Genomic DNA, 18,492 nt, shown 5'->3' with positions numbered 1-18,492 from the left:
TTCTGATTACATCATTTAAGCAATGAGTTACAGCTATGTCAGAAGCCAGGTCTTTTTAATTCTGTTGAGGAAATTATTTTCTGAGAAGCTACTTTGAGTTGTTTTTTTATCACTTACAACTAAAAGTACTCTAATGAGTACAACCAGAATTGCAGAACTGGGTGGATGGATATATGCAATTTGGAGAAATATTCTGATGGCCACTGACTCATCCAGTATTTGCAATTTTCCAAACAGTGTGGGTGACATGATTATAAAGTCATTGCTGTTTAAATAACTAAAGTTCTATTGAAATAATTTTATTAGTATTGTCCAAGAATAAAATGCAAATGAGATCACACAGCTATGGATAAATTCTGGGCTTTAGGTTTGTTATTTGAAAACAGAACACATTTATGGATATCTCTGAGATTAAAAATATAGTTTTCCTTTTTCTTAAATAAAGTAGAAATTTGGGGAAGAAACAAAGGAAGAAAAGAATTAGCAATAATATCCAGATGTTATTAAAAAACCACAAACTGCCAGTTTAAAGTGACATCAGATTGGCAATGCAATAGTTCTAAAAGCAAATAGTTCTAAAATCCATATGGAACCACAAAAGACCCTGAATAGCCAAAGCAATCCTGAGAAGGAATAATAAAACTGGGGGGTTTATACTCCCCAACTTCAAGCTGTACTACAAAGCCACAGTAATCAAGACAATTTGGTACTAGCACAAAAACAGACATACAGATCAATGGAACAGAATTGAGAGCCCCAAGCACATATGGTCAATTAATATACAATAAAGGAACCATGGATATACAATGGGGAAATGACAGCTTCTTCAACAACTGCTGCTGGCCCAACTGAACAGCTACATGTAAGAGAATGAAACTGTATTACTGCCTAACTCCATACACAAAATGGAGTATGGATTTTTTTATCGAAATGGATCAAAGACCTGAATGTTAAGTCATGAAACCATTAAACTCTTAAAAGAAAACACAGGCAAAAATCTCTTGATCTAAACATGAGCAATTTTTTCCTGAACACATCTCCTCGGGCAAGGGAAACAAAAGCAAAAATGAACAAATGGGACTACATCAAACTAAAAAACTTCTGTACAGCAAAGGACACCATCAGTAGAACAAAAGGCCATCCTACAGTATGGGAGAATACATTTGTAAATTATATATCCAACAAGGAGTTAACATCCAAAATATATAAAGAATTCACATGCCTCAACACCCAAAAAGCAAATAACCCGATTATAATATGGGCAGAGAATATGAACAGACACTTTTCCAAACAAAAATTTCAGATGGCCAGCAGACACATGAAAAGATGCTCCACATCGCTAATCCTCAGGTAAATACAAATTAAAACCACAAATGAAATATCACCTCACACCAGTTAGGATGGTCAACATGGAAAAGAGTAGGAACTACAAATACTGGTGAGGATGCGGAGAAAGGGGAACCCTCCTGTACTGCTGGTGGGAATGTAAATATTAGTTTAACCACTGTGGAAAGCAATATGGAGGTTCTTCAAAAAACTAAAAATAGAAGTTGCATTGGACCCAGGAATTCCACATCTAGGAATTTACCCAAAGAAAACAAGATCTCAGATTCAAAAAGACACATGCATCCCTGTTTATCACAGCACTATTTACAATAGCCAAGATATGGAAGTAACCTAAGTATCCCTAAGTAGATGAATGGATAAAGATGTGGTACATATACGCAATGGAATATTATTCAGCCATAAGAAGAAAACAAATCCTACTACTTGCAACAACATGGATGGAGCTAGAGTGTATTTTGCTCAGTGAAATAAGCCAGGCAGAGAAAGGCAAGTACCAAATGATTTCCCTCATTTGTGGAGTATAACAATGATGTAAAACCGAGGGAACAAAACAGCAGCAGTCTCACAGACTCCAAGAAGGGACTAGCAGTTACCAAAGGGGAGGGGTGGGGAAGTGTGGGTGGGGAAGGAAGAAGAAGTGTATTGAGGGGTATTATTATTAGCATGTATGGTGTGGGGGGTTACAGGGAAGACAGCATAGCACAGAGAAGACAAGTAGTGACTATGGCATTTTAGTACGCTGACGGGAAAGTGACTGCAATGGGGTGGGTGTTGGGAGGACTTGATAATATGGGTGAATGTAGTAACCACTGTGGTTTTCATGTGAAACCTTAATTTTAAAAATTTAATTAAATTAAGAAAAATAAAGGAATATATGACTATGGACTTCAATTGACTACCAAGATTAAAGTTTATGGAACAAGTTTGCAAATATGTATAGGAAAAAGGAAATTATTTTAAAAAGAGCAAAAATTTGAAAAAGAACTGAAAAGAACCACTATAACAGAAGTCCCAGAAAGAGGAGGGAAAAACCAGAGGGAGGGGACAGCAGAAACAACTTGAAGAGATTAGGACCAAGACTTTCAGAACTGATGAAAACACAAACTCACAGATTTAATTACAGTGAATCACAAAGTGGGATATGTAAGAAATCTACAAGTAGGTGTAGCTTATAAACAAATTTAAAATGATCTTAAAATAACCAGATAAAGCAGACTTCCTTCATAGGACTACCACACTCACATCTGACCTATCATCATCAACAAAGGAAGCTAAAGGATAGTGCAATAATATCTTCAAGGTAATGATAAAAAAGTATCACCTATATTGTTTTCCAAAGTGGCTGACATTTTGCACTGCCTGTGGGATGTTGGGAACATGAACATGGTCCTATGTTAAACTCCAGTCATTTTCTGCCTGCTCCTTCCCCAGGGCTTTCAAGTAGTTTTCTCGCATGTACTGAACAGTATTTGACTAATTCAAGGGGATCCCTCTGCCTATCTTTGGAGCACTCTGTGAAATCTTTCCTCTTTGGAACTCTGCTCTGTGAGGCTACCATCATGACTAGAATCATAAGTGCCATCCAATCAGTTTATTTTAAATAAACCACAGGCCCAATAAAACTTCTCTTAAGATTATGTTTTTTTAGTATATGGTTTTTTAATACTTCCATAATAATAATAATGAGAAACCTGATTTTGTTATTTAGGATGTTAAAGGTTAAGGCTAGTTTTGTTTCATTTACAGGAGAGCTAGAAAATTGAAGAATCCTCATTTTACATGAAACCAAATAGAATCTATGCTGACATGAGCTATGGGTTACAGCCAGTACTATAATTGTGTGGAGGAGGTTTCAATTATGCATTAATTACACAGTAAAGCCTCCAACTGACTCAAACTGTAGGGGAGATGTCAGTTGCAATGAAGTGTTAAACAATGAAGGGAGTGTTTTAAACTTGGAAGAAAAATTAGGCATGATCTATTCTAAGAATGTGGTCTGTTTGTTTGGCTTCTCTGTAGTAAGACAAAGGATAAAGATAATAAAATTTACTTTGTGATTCTTTGCACTATTTACTATCTTCTATTATAAAATAATTTTAAGTATTAGATTTGTAATACATTTAGATGAGAACAAATAAGTTCTGGAAAAGGAAAAATTTAAGGTAGATATTTTTTCTAGGATTACAAAACTTACTGTGAATTTTCTGTAATCACTCAGACACACTTTTAAAAAATCATAACTGAAAGCTGAACTGGAAATATCAAATTGACAAAATCATAAAAATCAAAGAGCTACATGGAGACTTAAGGATCACCTATTCTAAATACAGTTAAGTGCAAAAAAACCAATACCAAGTATAATGAAACTTCATAGGAACTAAATCAAGTCCCAGGTACAGATTCGAATACTATATAGCAAAAAAAATTTTTTATTAGAGATAAAATCACTGAATGAATTCACCACACACACACACACACACACACAAAGTTTGATTCATGCACACAAGTCTGCATTTTCCAATTTTCTCCATGAGTTCCCCATCCTTTTTTTCATTTATAAACACTTACTTAACACCTATAATTAAGCAAGCACTGTTTTAAACAATGGAGATACAAATAACAATAGAGTAATAAGTCCATTTCTCTGAAGAATTCAGTTTGGTTGGAAGGGCTGGGTTCCAGATGGCAAGATAAAAAAATAAAACAATAGATGCACATCAAATTTCAGAGAATATAAATGATGAAATCAATACTCTTGCTATGTTGACTATGACATAGAAAAGGAGATACATGAATGCTCTAATATAAACTAAAAAAATTTTTAAGAGCAATTAAGAAAATCTATGTTTTTTTGCAGAGGCCTAACACAGTCTGTTATGTTATCATATCTACTGCAAGAAATGGACCAAAATTATTATATTTCTTATATACCCAATTAAATTATAGATTACTTGAGGAATTACTTGAGTAATCCACAACATTGTCAGAATATTAAGCTTCATGATAAAAGCCTAATGAAATATAAAATTTTAAACATAAAAATTCCATCTTTCCATACTGTTAAAGGAAAAAAGGCTGAAAATTTCAAAGTACTAAAGAAAAAATACTATATAAATATACTTGTATGTGCCAGACTACATAAAATTGGTACACAGCTATTTTTGTTATAGGTACTTAAAATTTAATTCTGTATTTAGTAGAAATCTAAGATAAGCAGGTAATACTTCTTTTGTTTCTCATTTTAATTAGTTGTTAAGTCATTTAAAGCAGTATGTTTTTCTTTTTCGGACAGGAGATTGCTTTTGTTTTCAAGAATTGTCATAGCTATTTTACTAAGAAGGCACAGCATTCACATTCCTGTTTTAGATACTAATTATGTTATTCAATGTGAACGTCTGTTAAGAATCTCTAATGCTTAAACTAAATCAGGCACTGGAAGACCTGGTTCTATTTCCTGCTCTCCAACTAACCAGAGCAGCCTTTAAGGTTATTGCTCAGCATTTTTATTGAGGATAAGAGTATATTCTATATTTCTTTAGGTGTCAAATTCTAGAAAATAATAAGTTTCAAGGATTTCTTTAGATTACAAAAAAAATCACTGTTGTGTACATTCTCACTAACACTACATAATCTGAGAGAGGCACTAGGTAAAGTTTTTAATCACTGATATTATTCTTGTAACCACTAAACCACTGTGTTGTATACTTTAAACTAATATGACTGTATATCAATTAAAAACATAAACTCACAAAAAAAAGCAATAGGAAAAAATAAAAAGGACTGTATTTAACTTATTAGCCTGTTATTGACAAAGAGAAAGGGAACTTGTTAAAAAGGACATATGGTATATACCTGAGGGAATAGATAGCTGAGAACACTTGTGCCCACTGTGCACAAGCTCCTGCACAAACACACACACACACTTTTCAGTTTTTAGTGAAAGGCAATAGCTAATTTTAAGTTAACATATACCACAGAAAAGGTAATGACTTAGAATAGGGTCCACCCACAATTCAGAGATGCAAACAGCACATCACTGATAGCACAAACAAATCATGAGAACTTGGCACAGTAATTGAAAATGAGAGGAAGGAATGATTGGTATCACTCTCTCATGAGCAAAAGTAGCCATACAGAAATCCCTAGCACCGCTGACTATGTGCCATGCTGATGATAATGTTAATAGATCATAAATCTGCTGGCACTCTGAAAATAACCATGACTGATTTAAAAAATCTTGACAATGTACAAACTATTGATAATTATTTAAAACAATTTTAACATTGATGTTTTTCTTTGTCAACAGCCAATGCAAGAAGTATAAAAATTTTTTAATTAATATAATAATACATGCTGTTAGAAAATATGTAAACTACTTATATTTTCAGTCTGAAGACAGTTGGGTATAACAGAAAGATTTATTTTATACCCAGTATCTTGATGCATGTCTTTATAGAACAAACTGAGTACAGCTGTGACAGTTATTTAAAAGAACTTTTTAAATATAAGTAGTGACAGATGTTAACTGGACTTACTGTGTGATCATTTTGCAATATACATAAGTATCAAGTCATGACATTGTACACCCAGAACTAGTACAATGCATTATGACAAGGACACATTAATAAATTTTTTTCAGAAAGCTAAGTATCTGAAATTATTAACATGGGATGTAGGTTTCATTTTAACTTCAACTAACTTTTACTGATGTTTAGGTTAAAAAACGGTGGTGTGCCCTCCCTCCCCCCAAAAAATGGTGGTCCCAACTACCTCCACCTAGTTTATACATCTAACATATACAGAAATTCATACCTCTCCTATTTCTTCAACTAGAATTTGGAAGTGGGGAGAGGGACAGAACCTAAATGTTTCAGAACCTCCTCAAAGCTTTTCAGGGAAAAATCAAAACAATCTATTCATATTAAAAATTAATACAATAGTACCACCTTTTCACTGGGACTTCAGCCAGAAGTTTCTATAACTTTCCCTAAAGGATCCAGATACCAAAGAAGATACTCTGTTTTGAAAACTATATTTCAGACTATTTGTAAAGTCTACAGCACAGAAACAAATTCTGTTTTCTCTAAATAAGGAATACTAAATCAGTAATTACTAGTTATCCATGGTATCTCCATATCCTATGAAAAGAACAGTTTAAAAATTACGTACTTCAGGTCCTGTAGGAGGTCCTTTGCGTTAAGCATTGTTATTAAAGAGGTAGTAGCTGCAGGAATTATGATAATGGGTGTTCGAGATCCTGTAAAGACAAAATTTTAAAGGTTGCAAATGCGTTTGTTGTTAGTATTACAAGGTTACACTTACCCTATTAAAAGATGAAAATCTGTAAATGTTAACTCTTTTGGGCTAAAAAATATTTTAAGTCAGCAGTGATGTTCAAAATACAATTTGTATTACCTGAGCACTGACTAATCAGAATGGATACCAAACACAAACATTTGCTGTAATTGCACATGCCTATCAGCCCTGGTTTTATAATCTAGCTTATTGATAGTTACTTATTAAGCTCAGAATCATACGCACAACTCACCTTTCTTCTGATTTGGGGGAGGTCTTGCTTGAGAAACTGTTAAGAGAAAAAAAAATTGAGTATTAACAAAAATCATGTTATTTTCAAACTTATAAAGCAAGTAAGGCCTAAAAACTATCTGTATTTACATGACTAGTTATAAAAATTTTAAATGTATTGCAACCTTCTCAAGTAAGTTATTTCTCTGCTTCACAGACATATTAATGCCTTAGTATTACTCAACAATCTAGTCACAGGGAAAGTGACATTGCTAGGCAATGAGTATCTACATCCATGGATGTTAAAATCTAGCAAAGAAGGCAAGTAATTTCTTAATTAGCTGATTACCACTGTAATAAATGCACAGAGTACTACAAGAGCATATATAACACTGGGGGAAGGATTGGGAAGGGGGAATGTGCTTAACCACTTGGGAAAAATAAGAAAGAAGATATTGGGAGCTAAGACCTAAAATACTTACCTTTTTTTCTTTTTAAAATTGTGTTTTTTATTAGTAAAAGAGAATACTGCAGGACTGAGTTATGTGAAAGTCTATGTTGTCCTGCCTTGCCCATATAATTAATAATTGTGAAGTTTGTTAAAAAAATACACACAAACACCCATCTTTTCATTACATGTAAATAAAATAGGCTTTATAATGCAGAGAAGTATTTTTGGCACAATAATGGTAATATTAGCCTACTTCAAGATTAATACATTTTGGATAAAAAGCCCATATTTTCAATTTTCAGTATTTATCCATACAATAAAAATCTACCAACTTCCTTGTATGTGCTATGTACTCTGCTACAATTTCTTGTTTAAAAAAATCATAAAAATAAAATTTAGATTTAAAATTCTAATTCAACATCAGATCTTAGAAACAGACCACTTTTAAAGGGATGCACTCACATTTTTGGAATACGTTCCTTGTTCCTTTTAAAAGAGGTAAAACGTTACATTTTAACTAGTACTTTGTACCCTTCTGTATAGCTATTTAGCCTTGATAAGACATTATGGAATTCAGTAGTATGATTCATCCAGCTGAGATAGGTCAGGGGCATGGGACAAGAATCATGATTAATTTTTCCTAAAAAATGTTGAGATATAAATAGTACAGTAGGAACAGGAAGAATTCCACCTTAAGGCTAAGATTCCATTTTTAAAAACCAGGGAGTTACGAGGTAAGATTCCTGACATACTTTATGGTGATCAGCCAACAACTGGCCCCATCTTAGAGCAGGGCAAGTAGTCCCCTAAATGATATGTTCCCAATGATTGAGGATAACCACTACCTTGGAGTACAGGATTAAGGAATTCTTTGTGTTAAGTCTATCTTACAGAATAGAATATCTAGAGGACTGACTGCGGATGAGGTCACACAATATCTTTCACAGGAGACAGACATTATGAGACCACATGGCAAGCCTATGACACAGCCACCCCAGGCCCTTTTGTCCCACTCTTGAAAGCCTTAAAAGACAGAATCCTAAGCCTCTAAGCGCACCTCCTCTCTGAGGTTGCCCACATTCCCCTTTCTTCAAGTGTGTACTTTTTGCCTTAAATAAACACTTCTCACTGCTCTACTTACTGTGTTTTGTCTCTGCACTCTTTCCAGTGGTGAGAGTCATTGTTATTTTTTTATTTCATTGAATTTTCTAGACTTAAGCACAAGTCTTCCCTCTCTCTGTCCTACTTCAGACAAGTAACAAAGGGCTACTGAGATCTCTGATTTGGACTTTAAATTCCCATCACCTGGGTGACCCAGACAAGGACTGCAGCTATTTGATCAGGCTCTTTAGAAGCCTGCCTGAAAATCTCATTTCTTTGCCTTTGGGAAGTTCTCAGAACATAATCTCACTCCATCCAGTGTTCTGCAGCTCCCCCAAATCCTGGGGTCATAGGGGCTTAGTTCCCACACCATGCAGATTCAAGCAGACACTGGACACCAGGTGACCCAGGCTGGCTTCAGGAGTTCACAAAGAATCTGGATCTGCCCTGTGCCAAGCAGGAGGTCAGTGAGCTGCCCTGTCCTCCGTCTGTTCTCCTTTACTCTCTACTGCCTGCAAGGCAGCTGCTATTCCCTGCTACTCTAGCTTTAATCCTTCCTTCCTTACCTACACTCATCTGACCTGCTTGAGAATTCTTTCTTGATCAGAATCAAGACCCCTTCCCTGCCCGGGCTTAGGTTTCATCTAGTGTTCAGGGAGAGACCTCCCCAGATGCAGCTGCCCAACAAGACAGCACTTAACGCAGAGAAAGATATACATAAATACAAGTTCATATAAATATATATTTCACATTTTATTATAGTATTCTCACATTTCTTTTTGCTGAGAAAAAAATACTGTAACTTTTAAAAACCATTTTTAGAAATGGGGCTCATGGATATATCTGATTAGTTAGTGCCATCTGGATATAATGCAATCTCCATAATATTTGGTACTTGTTGGAGGGACAAAGGAATGACAGGGTGGACAGGTGGATAGGTATATGGATAACCAGGAGACAGAAGTTGCTTGTGACGATGAGTAAGGACAACAAAAAAGGAATCTGACTAAAAAGCCATTGATTTGGGAAGGGAGCCCACAATGAACTCAGGAATTCAGGAAATGATTCACTAAAATCAAGGCTGAGAAGACCCAGTAAGGAAAGCACAAAATATAAAAGCTCACATTTTAACTACAAAAGAATATTAACAGGTTCCCTAGTATGGGTAAAACTGCAGTATTTCCAGAATCTCTCATCTGGCTTTAATGCATTTCCTTATCAATAGGTGTTTCCAAGGGGTGGAGAGAAGAAGTCCAGCTCCATATCAGTAGTTGATTACATGGGCCGGCAGGGCTCATCTGGACCAGAGAGGCTGAATGGAGCTATCTCTTCTTTATCTGCAACCAGGTCAAGAGAGACACCGGACGACTGCTTGTAAGAAATACACGGGTTTCTCCCACTGTATTTCTCCTTTGACTGATTTCGGTTTCAAAGGTATTTTGCCCTGGGATTTTCCCCCCAGAGTTACACCTACTAAGCAAGGCATGGATACTGTGACAAACATGCTAATGATAAATTTAATCAATAGTAAATAAGCTAATCATTACTTAGGGGGGAAGAGAGTGAGCATAGGGCAGAACACCACCAGTCCATATGGCAGACTGACTAAAAGCAAAGTCTGTACTCAGGTGATCTCAATTCATATCCCCATTTTGCCATTTCCTAGGCAAATAACCCTGGCAAGCTGAACTGAGTGATGGCTCAGCCTCAGCTGTCCTCAACTGTAAAACAGATGACAATTTTACATGCTGACACTGTTTTGAGTTTCTTAAAAACAACAGTGCCCTGTGAAGTCTTCAGGCAGGTCTTGGCACATAGTTACCATGTGCTAATCCTGTGGAACAGCTGATGCTCCTACAGCTTCTACAACCACTATTACCTTCAGCAAACTTGACGATTGACAATTTACAAGTTGAGATTAAGCAATTATTGTTACTATGTTTGATTTCAAATATAATTATATTCTTCATTTAAATATTTATTCAGAACCAATGTACAAGGCACTTTACTCTGATAGGTTCTTACTAATACAATAGTAAATAAAACAAAAATAGTCCTTGACCTTAAAGACCTTTCAGTAAAGTAGAAGAGTCAGACCATAAATAAGTGAACAAACATGAATAAACAAATCTGAACGTGTGATATGAGGGACAAAAGGAGTATACACTGATAGAAAAGTGTCCTTTAGATAGAAGGCTTAGAAAAGAACCTCTCAAAGGAAGTGGCATTTAAACAAGAGATTTGAAGAATGAAAAGGAGCCAACGTGCAAAGAACAAATGGATGAATAGCCCAGGTAAGAGGTAGAAATGTAGGAAAATGCCAAAGGCAGGAAGAAAACTGCTGTGCAATGTGGAACTACAAATGTGTAGACCATAAGTAAATAAGGTTAAAAATATATGCAGAAACCAATTCATACATGTCTTTCTAGGCAATGTTAAGTTTGTATTTAAGTGTCACTGGAAAGCCCTATAACTTTTAAGCCCAAGAAGTGATAGTTTGATTTTCATATAACATCTTCAGTAAGGGATAAACAACAGATTTAGATAACAGATCAAAAGGGTACAAGCATGAAAGCAGAAAGCACAGTTCAGTTAGGACTATTAACACTCAGTGGTGCTACTCAAATTGTTTGTGGCTAAGGATAAGGGTTTGCTTTTTAAATTTCCAATCCTAGGCCAACTGGATAAAATGCAGTGACAATGAATTGTTAGAAAAATTATCACACGCTGTATCTTGTTGGAAATCAAAAATAAACAGGTCATGAACTAACACTGTAAGATGCACTGGTCTAGAGAAGTGAAAATGGTTTCAACTTGAGTTGTGGTAGTGGGGAGAAAGAGAAAATAGGAATACAGAAAGGTAAATCTGACAAAACTCACAGTAGATGAGAGGAATAAACAAATCGGAAGAATGAAGAATAACTCCTAAGTTTGTGGCTTAAAAAACAGAGTTGATGGTGATGCCATTTATTCATGAAGCAAAAGAGTGTGAAGTAAGACATCTTGGGGAAAATATCAGGGGAGAAAGGTTTTATATCAGTTTTAAGATGCCTATGGCATATCCAAATGTTAAATAGTTACTATGAAATACTAGAGGTAAGGAAAATCATTTGAATTGGAGATACAAATTTAAAAATCATCAGCACGTAAATTTAAAACTAGGGTATAAGGTACTCCAAACAAGCACCTGGTTTATGTACAAACAAGCATCTGTTCAGATACTGAAGAGCCTAAGAAAGTTGTTTAAAATCTACAGGAGGCTAACACTCTCTCTCTCTCTCTCTCAAACTTACATGACCAGCAAGCAAATAAACTAGAGCTATAGGCCACTTCCCATTTCAGAAGATCTGTGAAACAGAAGTAAAGAATTAAAGCCAGAGAAGTCAAGTATGCACTGTGTATACAGCAGGAAGAAGAAGGAAGACCAAGGATATGCCCAAGAGACTTAATCTGGCTATAAAAAGGAAATTACAGTAGGATTCAGGACTATGGTTTATCAGAAGCTTGTGCTTCTTAATCTATTAGAAAACATGTTCCTATTGTTAGTTATATTCCCTAAAGGAATGTTTAGAAGTTGGGAATAACTGTAAACACTTAAACTTTCCAGGGACTTGCCTGGCACAATTAAGCTAAATAAATTTTTTATAAAAGAAAAAACGAACAAGAAAAATGATCAAATGTGGAAATCCATCTGTGAGTTCCCTCACTGAAAGAAAAGAGAATAGGTGGTTCAGTTCCCTGTTTCCAAATGATTCAAAGTTTACCTAACTTATAACAATATAAATCTATACTCTCATCTGTAACATATTCCAGTGTCAGATGTTTTCTGCATTCATGTTTTTTTCATTTTTAAAGAAATACAGGTAAACATACCAATTATTATATAATATCCCCTCAAAACTGGGTGACACCCATAAGCAAATTCATTTAACATTTCTGTAGCAGAAGAAAAATTCACTAATCAAGACAAATAAAATGACAAACTGTTAACATCCACTCAAACCAGGTCTTAGAGACAAATGAGTACAAATGCTTTTAGAATGGTGGGTAGGGATTGTGGACCCATGGAAGTCAAGTAGTAAGTGGAAGAGGAGGAGACTTCTCATACATGCACCTCAAGAATACTTGTTAAGAGACTAGTAATTAATTCAGATTTTGATTAGTTAGTCACCATAGCACCTTGATAAAAGAAACTGAAAAAGAATGACAGAATATTAAGAGTTGAAAAGACCCAGAGCTCTGTAGTTTACTTATGATCTTCCCCGAGATCACATAACCAGCTGTTAGTACACAGCTCCCTTAACATCATTTTAGCACACTGCACATTTGAACAACCTAGTTTATTTAGGTATTAGTGCCTTCCTCTACCCTTTCCTTTATTTGCTAAATGGTTTTGAGAAAACGTGAAATGGAGGCAATTTTACACCATACAAAACAAAACTAGGTTATAATCCTAAAGTGATGATTTCTCTGCTTTTTATCATTTCTCAATTTCTTATGCAATCTTCTTTAGACTGATCAACTACAGCCTCCCATCCCTCCCTTCTGAAGAAAAACAATTCTGTATCATTCAACTGCCTCCACAATATTCCTCTACCTTGCGGGTTGTATTTTTTAAGCCCAGTTCAATCTGCCCATACCTATATTCTTCACCCTTTTTTACCCTTCCTGAAAAGAGTGCCTTTAGCTCCTAGTTTCTGGCACTTAGTACATGGAAGGCATTCAAATAGTATTTATTCGATTTAATTGCTTTTCCTTATACTCTAATAATAGCTTTTACTATGGTCCTCTCCACTTTAAAAATAGTCCCATGGTCCTATCATCCGAAATAAATGCATCCAATGTCCTCCAAATTAAACCTGACTGATGGAGCAATCCTTTTCTCCACTCCTCCTCAAAAACAAGAATGACAAAAATTTCAGACAAACCCAATGTTATTTTTTTAAAAAGTAAGTAATAGTCATCTCAAGATCCAGGCATATGGATCCACGGCATAGTCATACAGACTATAAAACCAGTACAATACAAGCTCCATATCATCTTAATATCATACTTTTAAAGTATTTCCAGACATATTTAGTGTTTATAATCTACATAATTTTAGAATTAGCCTGTGTATGAACATATTATGAAAAAAAGATATCCAATTCTAGACTACTAGTGCTGCCAAATTTAAAAGGAAGATCACTCAGTTAAATTCTTGCTATGTCTTTCTGATCCTCGTCATCTTCTTCATAGCCACTTTAAACTGCACTGATGAGGTAAAAAAAAAAAAAACGGTTGGTACAGCCTAGCACTGAAATAATGCTAAATGTAAAAATGAAACAAAAAGCAAACACCAAAAATCAAATCCAAAACACCTAAAATGACAGCGTTGATATATGCAGTAATACAGAGATCAATCTTTTTAGGTAGTAGGATGAGGAAAGAAAAATATTTCTAAAATAACTTTATCACTATCTTTGCTTAAACACACATTTAAAAAAAAGATTACAGAATCTTGTATGTATAGAACCTCCATTAATACAGACACCTGAAATTCTAAGCATCAAAGTTGCATATCAGTCTATTAAAATTATGATGCTGTACCTCTACAGGAAAAAAATAAATCACATCCCTATGTACCACCATGGAACTCAAACAGGGAACTGGTGAGTGAATGGATACATATGCAGCTGTTTAAAACATTTTTCTAACATGTTAAAAAACATTTTCTTAAAAAATTTCTTTAACTCTTCAGCTATATCTATTTATTCTTTATCAATACTCTGAGTAAAATTTCAGTTCCTTCAATGCATTATACATATCAAAATATTTTCACTTTCGTGATCATTTAAAAAAAAGCACAAAGTTTTACATTTTTACCTGGTCTCGGTACTGGCTGTGCTGCAGGAGTCTGAGTCTTACGTGCTGATGCACCCTCCTTTAAAAGAAAAACAATTTGAGATATGATGTCAAAGTTCCTTTACATAATAAACACTTTCACTTAATGCAAAGACATTTCTTATCTCTGTCTCACTCAACCAGTCCCTCCAATGAACATGCTATGATCCTAAGAGTTTAAGAAAAAAACCTTTATCTTGTATTCTATTGAGGTAGTAATAGGAATTTTCAGTAGAAAAGAAATTTAAATTATTACCCATACAGTAGTTATCATAAGCATGTAGTATTTTTCAAATATTCAATAGTTTGCTTAATTTGGGGCAATTTTAATATTCTTAGTAATATCATTACCCATTTTAAAATCAAGTCAATTTTTCTCTTAATGAATCTAAAATGAATGACGTAACTTCGTTAGAAAAATGTAAACGTTACTCTATAGTACATGACCACAAAAAATTAATGTCTTTAAAATATTCAAGAAAAATAATCACATTAATAGATGAGATTTGTTACATTTATGAATGGTTGAAAATATCTTAAACACTGAATAACAAATCCCAACTCATTACTTGGCATGTAAAATATACAAGAAATATAAGTTAAGTGTTGAAATCTATCAATTATATATTCAGGAACAGATGCCTCTGAAATGCATAAGATTCTCAAAAAGTTGTCTTCAGTGCAATAGTTTGTCATACAGTAAATTTTGCATTCTAAAGAAATACAGCTAAATATGTTAATTTTAATCATATTACATTCTGTTTAAAATTTGATATTTCACATGGCAAAATCATTTGAAATGGTAGGTCATCCCGCAGCTTCCTTTTAAGAAATAAATAATTATAAAAATTTGTACAAACAGAGGGAATGCATTTCACTTTGAATACAGCGGTACTCCTAGCATTCAGTTAAAAATGCCAAAGAAACCATTTTTTAAAGATCAATGTGTCATACATATACAATTTTATGTTGGTTTCAAATGTATATCACAATCAACTTAGATTGTGAATGTTAATTATTGTGCCCCTTTAATCCCCTTCCCCTCCCCGTACCAGCCCCAACCGGTTCCCACCTGTCCCCCTTGGTAACCACTAGTCACTTCTTGGTGTCTGTGAATCAATCTACTGCTGTTTTGCTCCTTCTGTTTTGCTTTGTTTTTATATTATATTCCACAAATAAGTGAAATCATATGGTATTTGTCTTTCTCCACCTGGCTTATTTCACTGAGCATAAAACCCTCTAGATCCATCCATATTGTGGCAAATGGTAAAATTTCTTTCAAAGAAACCATTCTTTATTAGGAAGAAACAGCAGCAGTGATAACTAGCAAAAAAAAAAAAACTTTTTGAAGAAAAATAATAAGCACCTAAGGACAGAACTCCCTTTTCCAATATTTTCACTAACACATTTAGTTATATATACTGGTATATTTAAAACTGAGTCATTCTGGATGCTGGTTTCATGGATGTGTTAAGCCTATGAAAATGTCAGGCTTATTATGATATGGTCATTTTTCTGCAAGTAAATCGTAAGTAAAACTGTAAAAGAGGTGAGTCATTATAAGGTGGAGGGCATATTAAACATTTAACTTCAAAGCAACCCAAGTGCCCACCGACACATGAATGGATGAAGATGTGGTCCATATATACAATGGACTCAGATATAAAAAAAAGGAAATCTTGCCATTTTCAACAACAGGGATGGACCTCAAGGATATCACACTAAGAGTGAAATAAGCCAGGCAAAGGAAGACAAATACATATCATTTCACTTATACGTGAAATCTAAAAAAAAAAACAAAAGAAAGAAAGAAATAGACTCACAAATACAAACAACAGACTGTTGCTTACCATAGCAAGGGGACTAGAGGGATGGGTGGAATAGGTGAAGGGGATAAAGAGGTACAAACAGCAAATCATGAAAATTACTTAACCACAGGAATGGAAGTACAACACAGAGACTATAACCACTAATACTGTAATATCTTGGTATGGTAATGAGGTGACTGCACTTACGTGGCAACCATCTAGTGATGTATATAATTATCAAGTCACTATACTGTATATCTGAAACCAGTATTATATTATCAACTTTATTCCAATAAAAAAAATTAACTTCACTACAATGTCCTAAATTTTCTGATTATATTTTTCTCTGAATTCACACTAGGGATGTGACTACTTTTATTCTTTGTAAATCCAGATCCACAACACAGTAGACACTTAGCAAGTATTTGTGGTACTGAACCAAGTCTAGATTTTTAAAATTCAGAAACCAAGAGATAACCATTAAATAGTACTTGAAGAGATTTTAGCTTTCTATCCCATAGTCCTGCATAAATAGGAACTGACTAGACATTATAAAATAACCATATTAATTACATACTTATATGTAAATACTGATTTATAGGGTATAGCGTAAGTACACAAGGAAAAAGAGGAAAAATAAAGGAAATGGAACAGGAAGAACAATGAGTACACTCATACGCAAACATGTTCTGTTTACCTTTGACTGTAAGGCTGGTTGGATGCAAATCAAAGCCCTCTTCTTTTGAAAATACAGGTCTATGTGCATACTAAGAGAACTATCCAAACCAAAACTGGTAACAACACTTGACTACTAAAATATACCTATACTATATGAACAGAGAGTACGACACTTATAAATCGGCCAGCAAAAAGTTCAAGCATATAAAGTAATATGAAAAAAGGATTTTCCATTTTAACTCATAATCCTTAAGTATTTTTTGTCTACTTCTGAATAAACTGAAAACTATATCCCTTTAAATAAGAATAGTATCTTTTCTGTCAAGTAAGCAATCTTTGCTTGATGACCCTCTCTCACAGTAAATTATTCCTTTTGGCAGTAATCCCTAGGTCCTAGTGTCTGGGGAAAGCATGGCATTGTCTGGGCCAATCAAGAGTCCTCTGGGATTTGTTTCATAAATCAAAGCTAGCTAATTACACCTCTAGCTAGAGGGCTATGAGGACGTATGCCTTAAATTACAGATGATCATGTCTCTTGATTCTTGGAGAAAACCCACCTGCAGAAGGACAGAACAAAGCTAGCATGCAAGAGAGAGGTAGAATACAACATCCTTCATAACACTCATTTTCTAGTTTTAATAGCCTGCAAGGTCTATTCTACCCCTACCTCTTTTTGATTATATGAGCCATTAAATAACATCCCTCCTTCATCTCACCACTCTATGCACCCCACACCCACTTTTTTGTCACAATTAGTTGAGCAGAATTCCTGTTAGTTGCAATAGAGTTTTGTCTAATTTTGTCTTCTGAGATTTATTGAAAATTCTGAGCTGCCAACTCACTAAAGTATAACTCTGCTAATTAGGGGGTCAATAAATAAACACAAATAAGTGCAAGCATGTGTGCACATATGTATACACACACATGTACACACACACAGAGCTATACAGTTCTGACACAAACAGTAGATTATGTTCCTTGAAAGGAAATTGGGGGTATCTTTACTAATCATGTCATTAGTTTATGGCCATTTTAAGACTCTCTCGTCAACATAATAGCTAAGAGTTCCTTCTACTATTTGCATTATTTGAAATAAAATAGCAGAAGTCATTGTATAAAGGGCCTCAGAAACCATATGATACAATCCTACCAACACCTTACTCTAAATATGAAGAGACAAAGGTGAAGTAGTTTTTCAAAGGCTACAGAGCGGTATATCTGGCATATTAAGAAACAAGAATAATAATTTGGCAATAATATGGAATAGACTGACAGTTCTATATTTTTAAAGATATTTGGACTAGGGAAAATAGTACTACCCAGCTTCAAAAAGAAAGATGTTACCACAAAAAACAACTAAGAGAGCTGACAAGTTTTGCTAACTGGAGAGAAAAACCAGCTTTCTCTTGAAAATCAGAACGACTACAAGTTGACCAAGACTCGAGACATTCTGCAACATAAATAAATAATAAAATCGGAGGGGAGAAATAGGATAGAATCATATTTGCAAAATACAACAAAGCAAGGTATGTTGTTTAAATCCTTAGTTGCCTTTTATTTAGCAAATTATAAAATTAAAATCTGATACTGGGAGATGAAATACTGGTACTTTCTGCCTGAACAAGTAGGAAATCATACTATTATATATAAAATCTGAAGAAGAAAATTTGTGACAAATGTTAGGATGAAAAAGAGTAC

At 34.5% G+C, this 18,492-nt stretch overlaps 1 protein-coding gene across 1 annotated transcript in view; it reads right to left on the bottom strand.

The window, feature by feature from the left end:
• Positions 1-18,492, bottom strand: part of CDC73 (cell division cycle 73) — a 122,743-nt gene that overhangs the window by 15,994 nt on the left and 88,257 nt on the right. Inside the window, exons 11-13 of the mRNA XM_037014070.2 lie at positions 14,291-14,348; positions 6,896-6,931; positions 6,517-6,604 (exon numbers count right to left, since the gene is read on the bottom strand). Of these exons, the coding sequence (XP_036869965.2) occupies positions 6,517-6,604; positions 6,896-6,931; positions 14,291-14,348 (182 nt within the window). The remainder of the gene's footprint in view (positions 1-6,516; positions 6,605-6,895; positions 6,932-14,290; positions 14,349-18,492) is intronic.

Source organism: Manis javanica, chromosome 14, assembly GCF_040802235.1.
Source record: "Manis javanica isolate MJ-LG chromosome 14, MJ_LKY, whole genome shotgun sequence".
NCBI lineage: Eukaryota > Metazoa > Chordata > Mammalia > Pholidota > Manidae > Manis > Manis javanica.
This window is presented reverse-complemented; position numbering and strand designations above follow the sequence as displayed.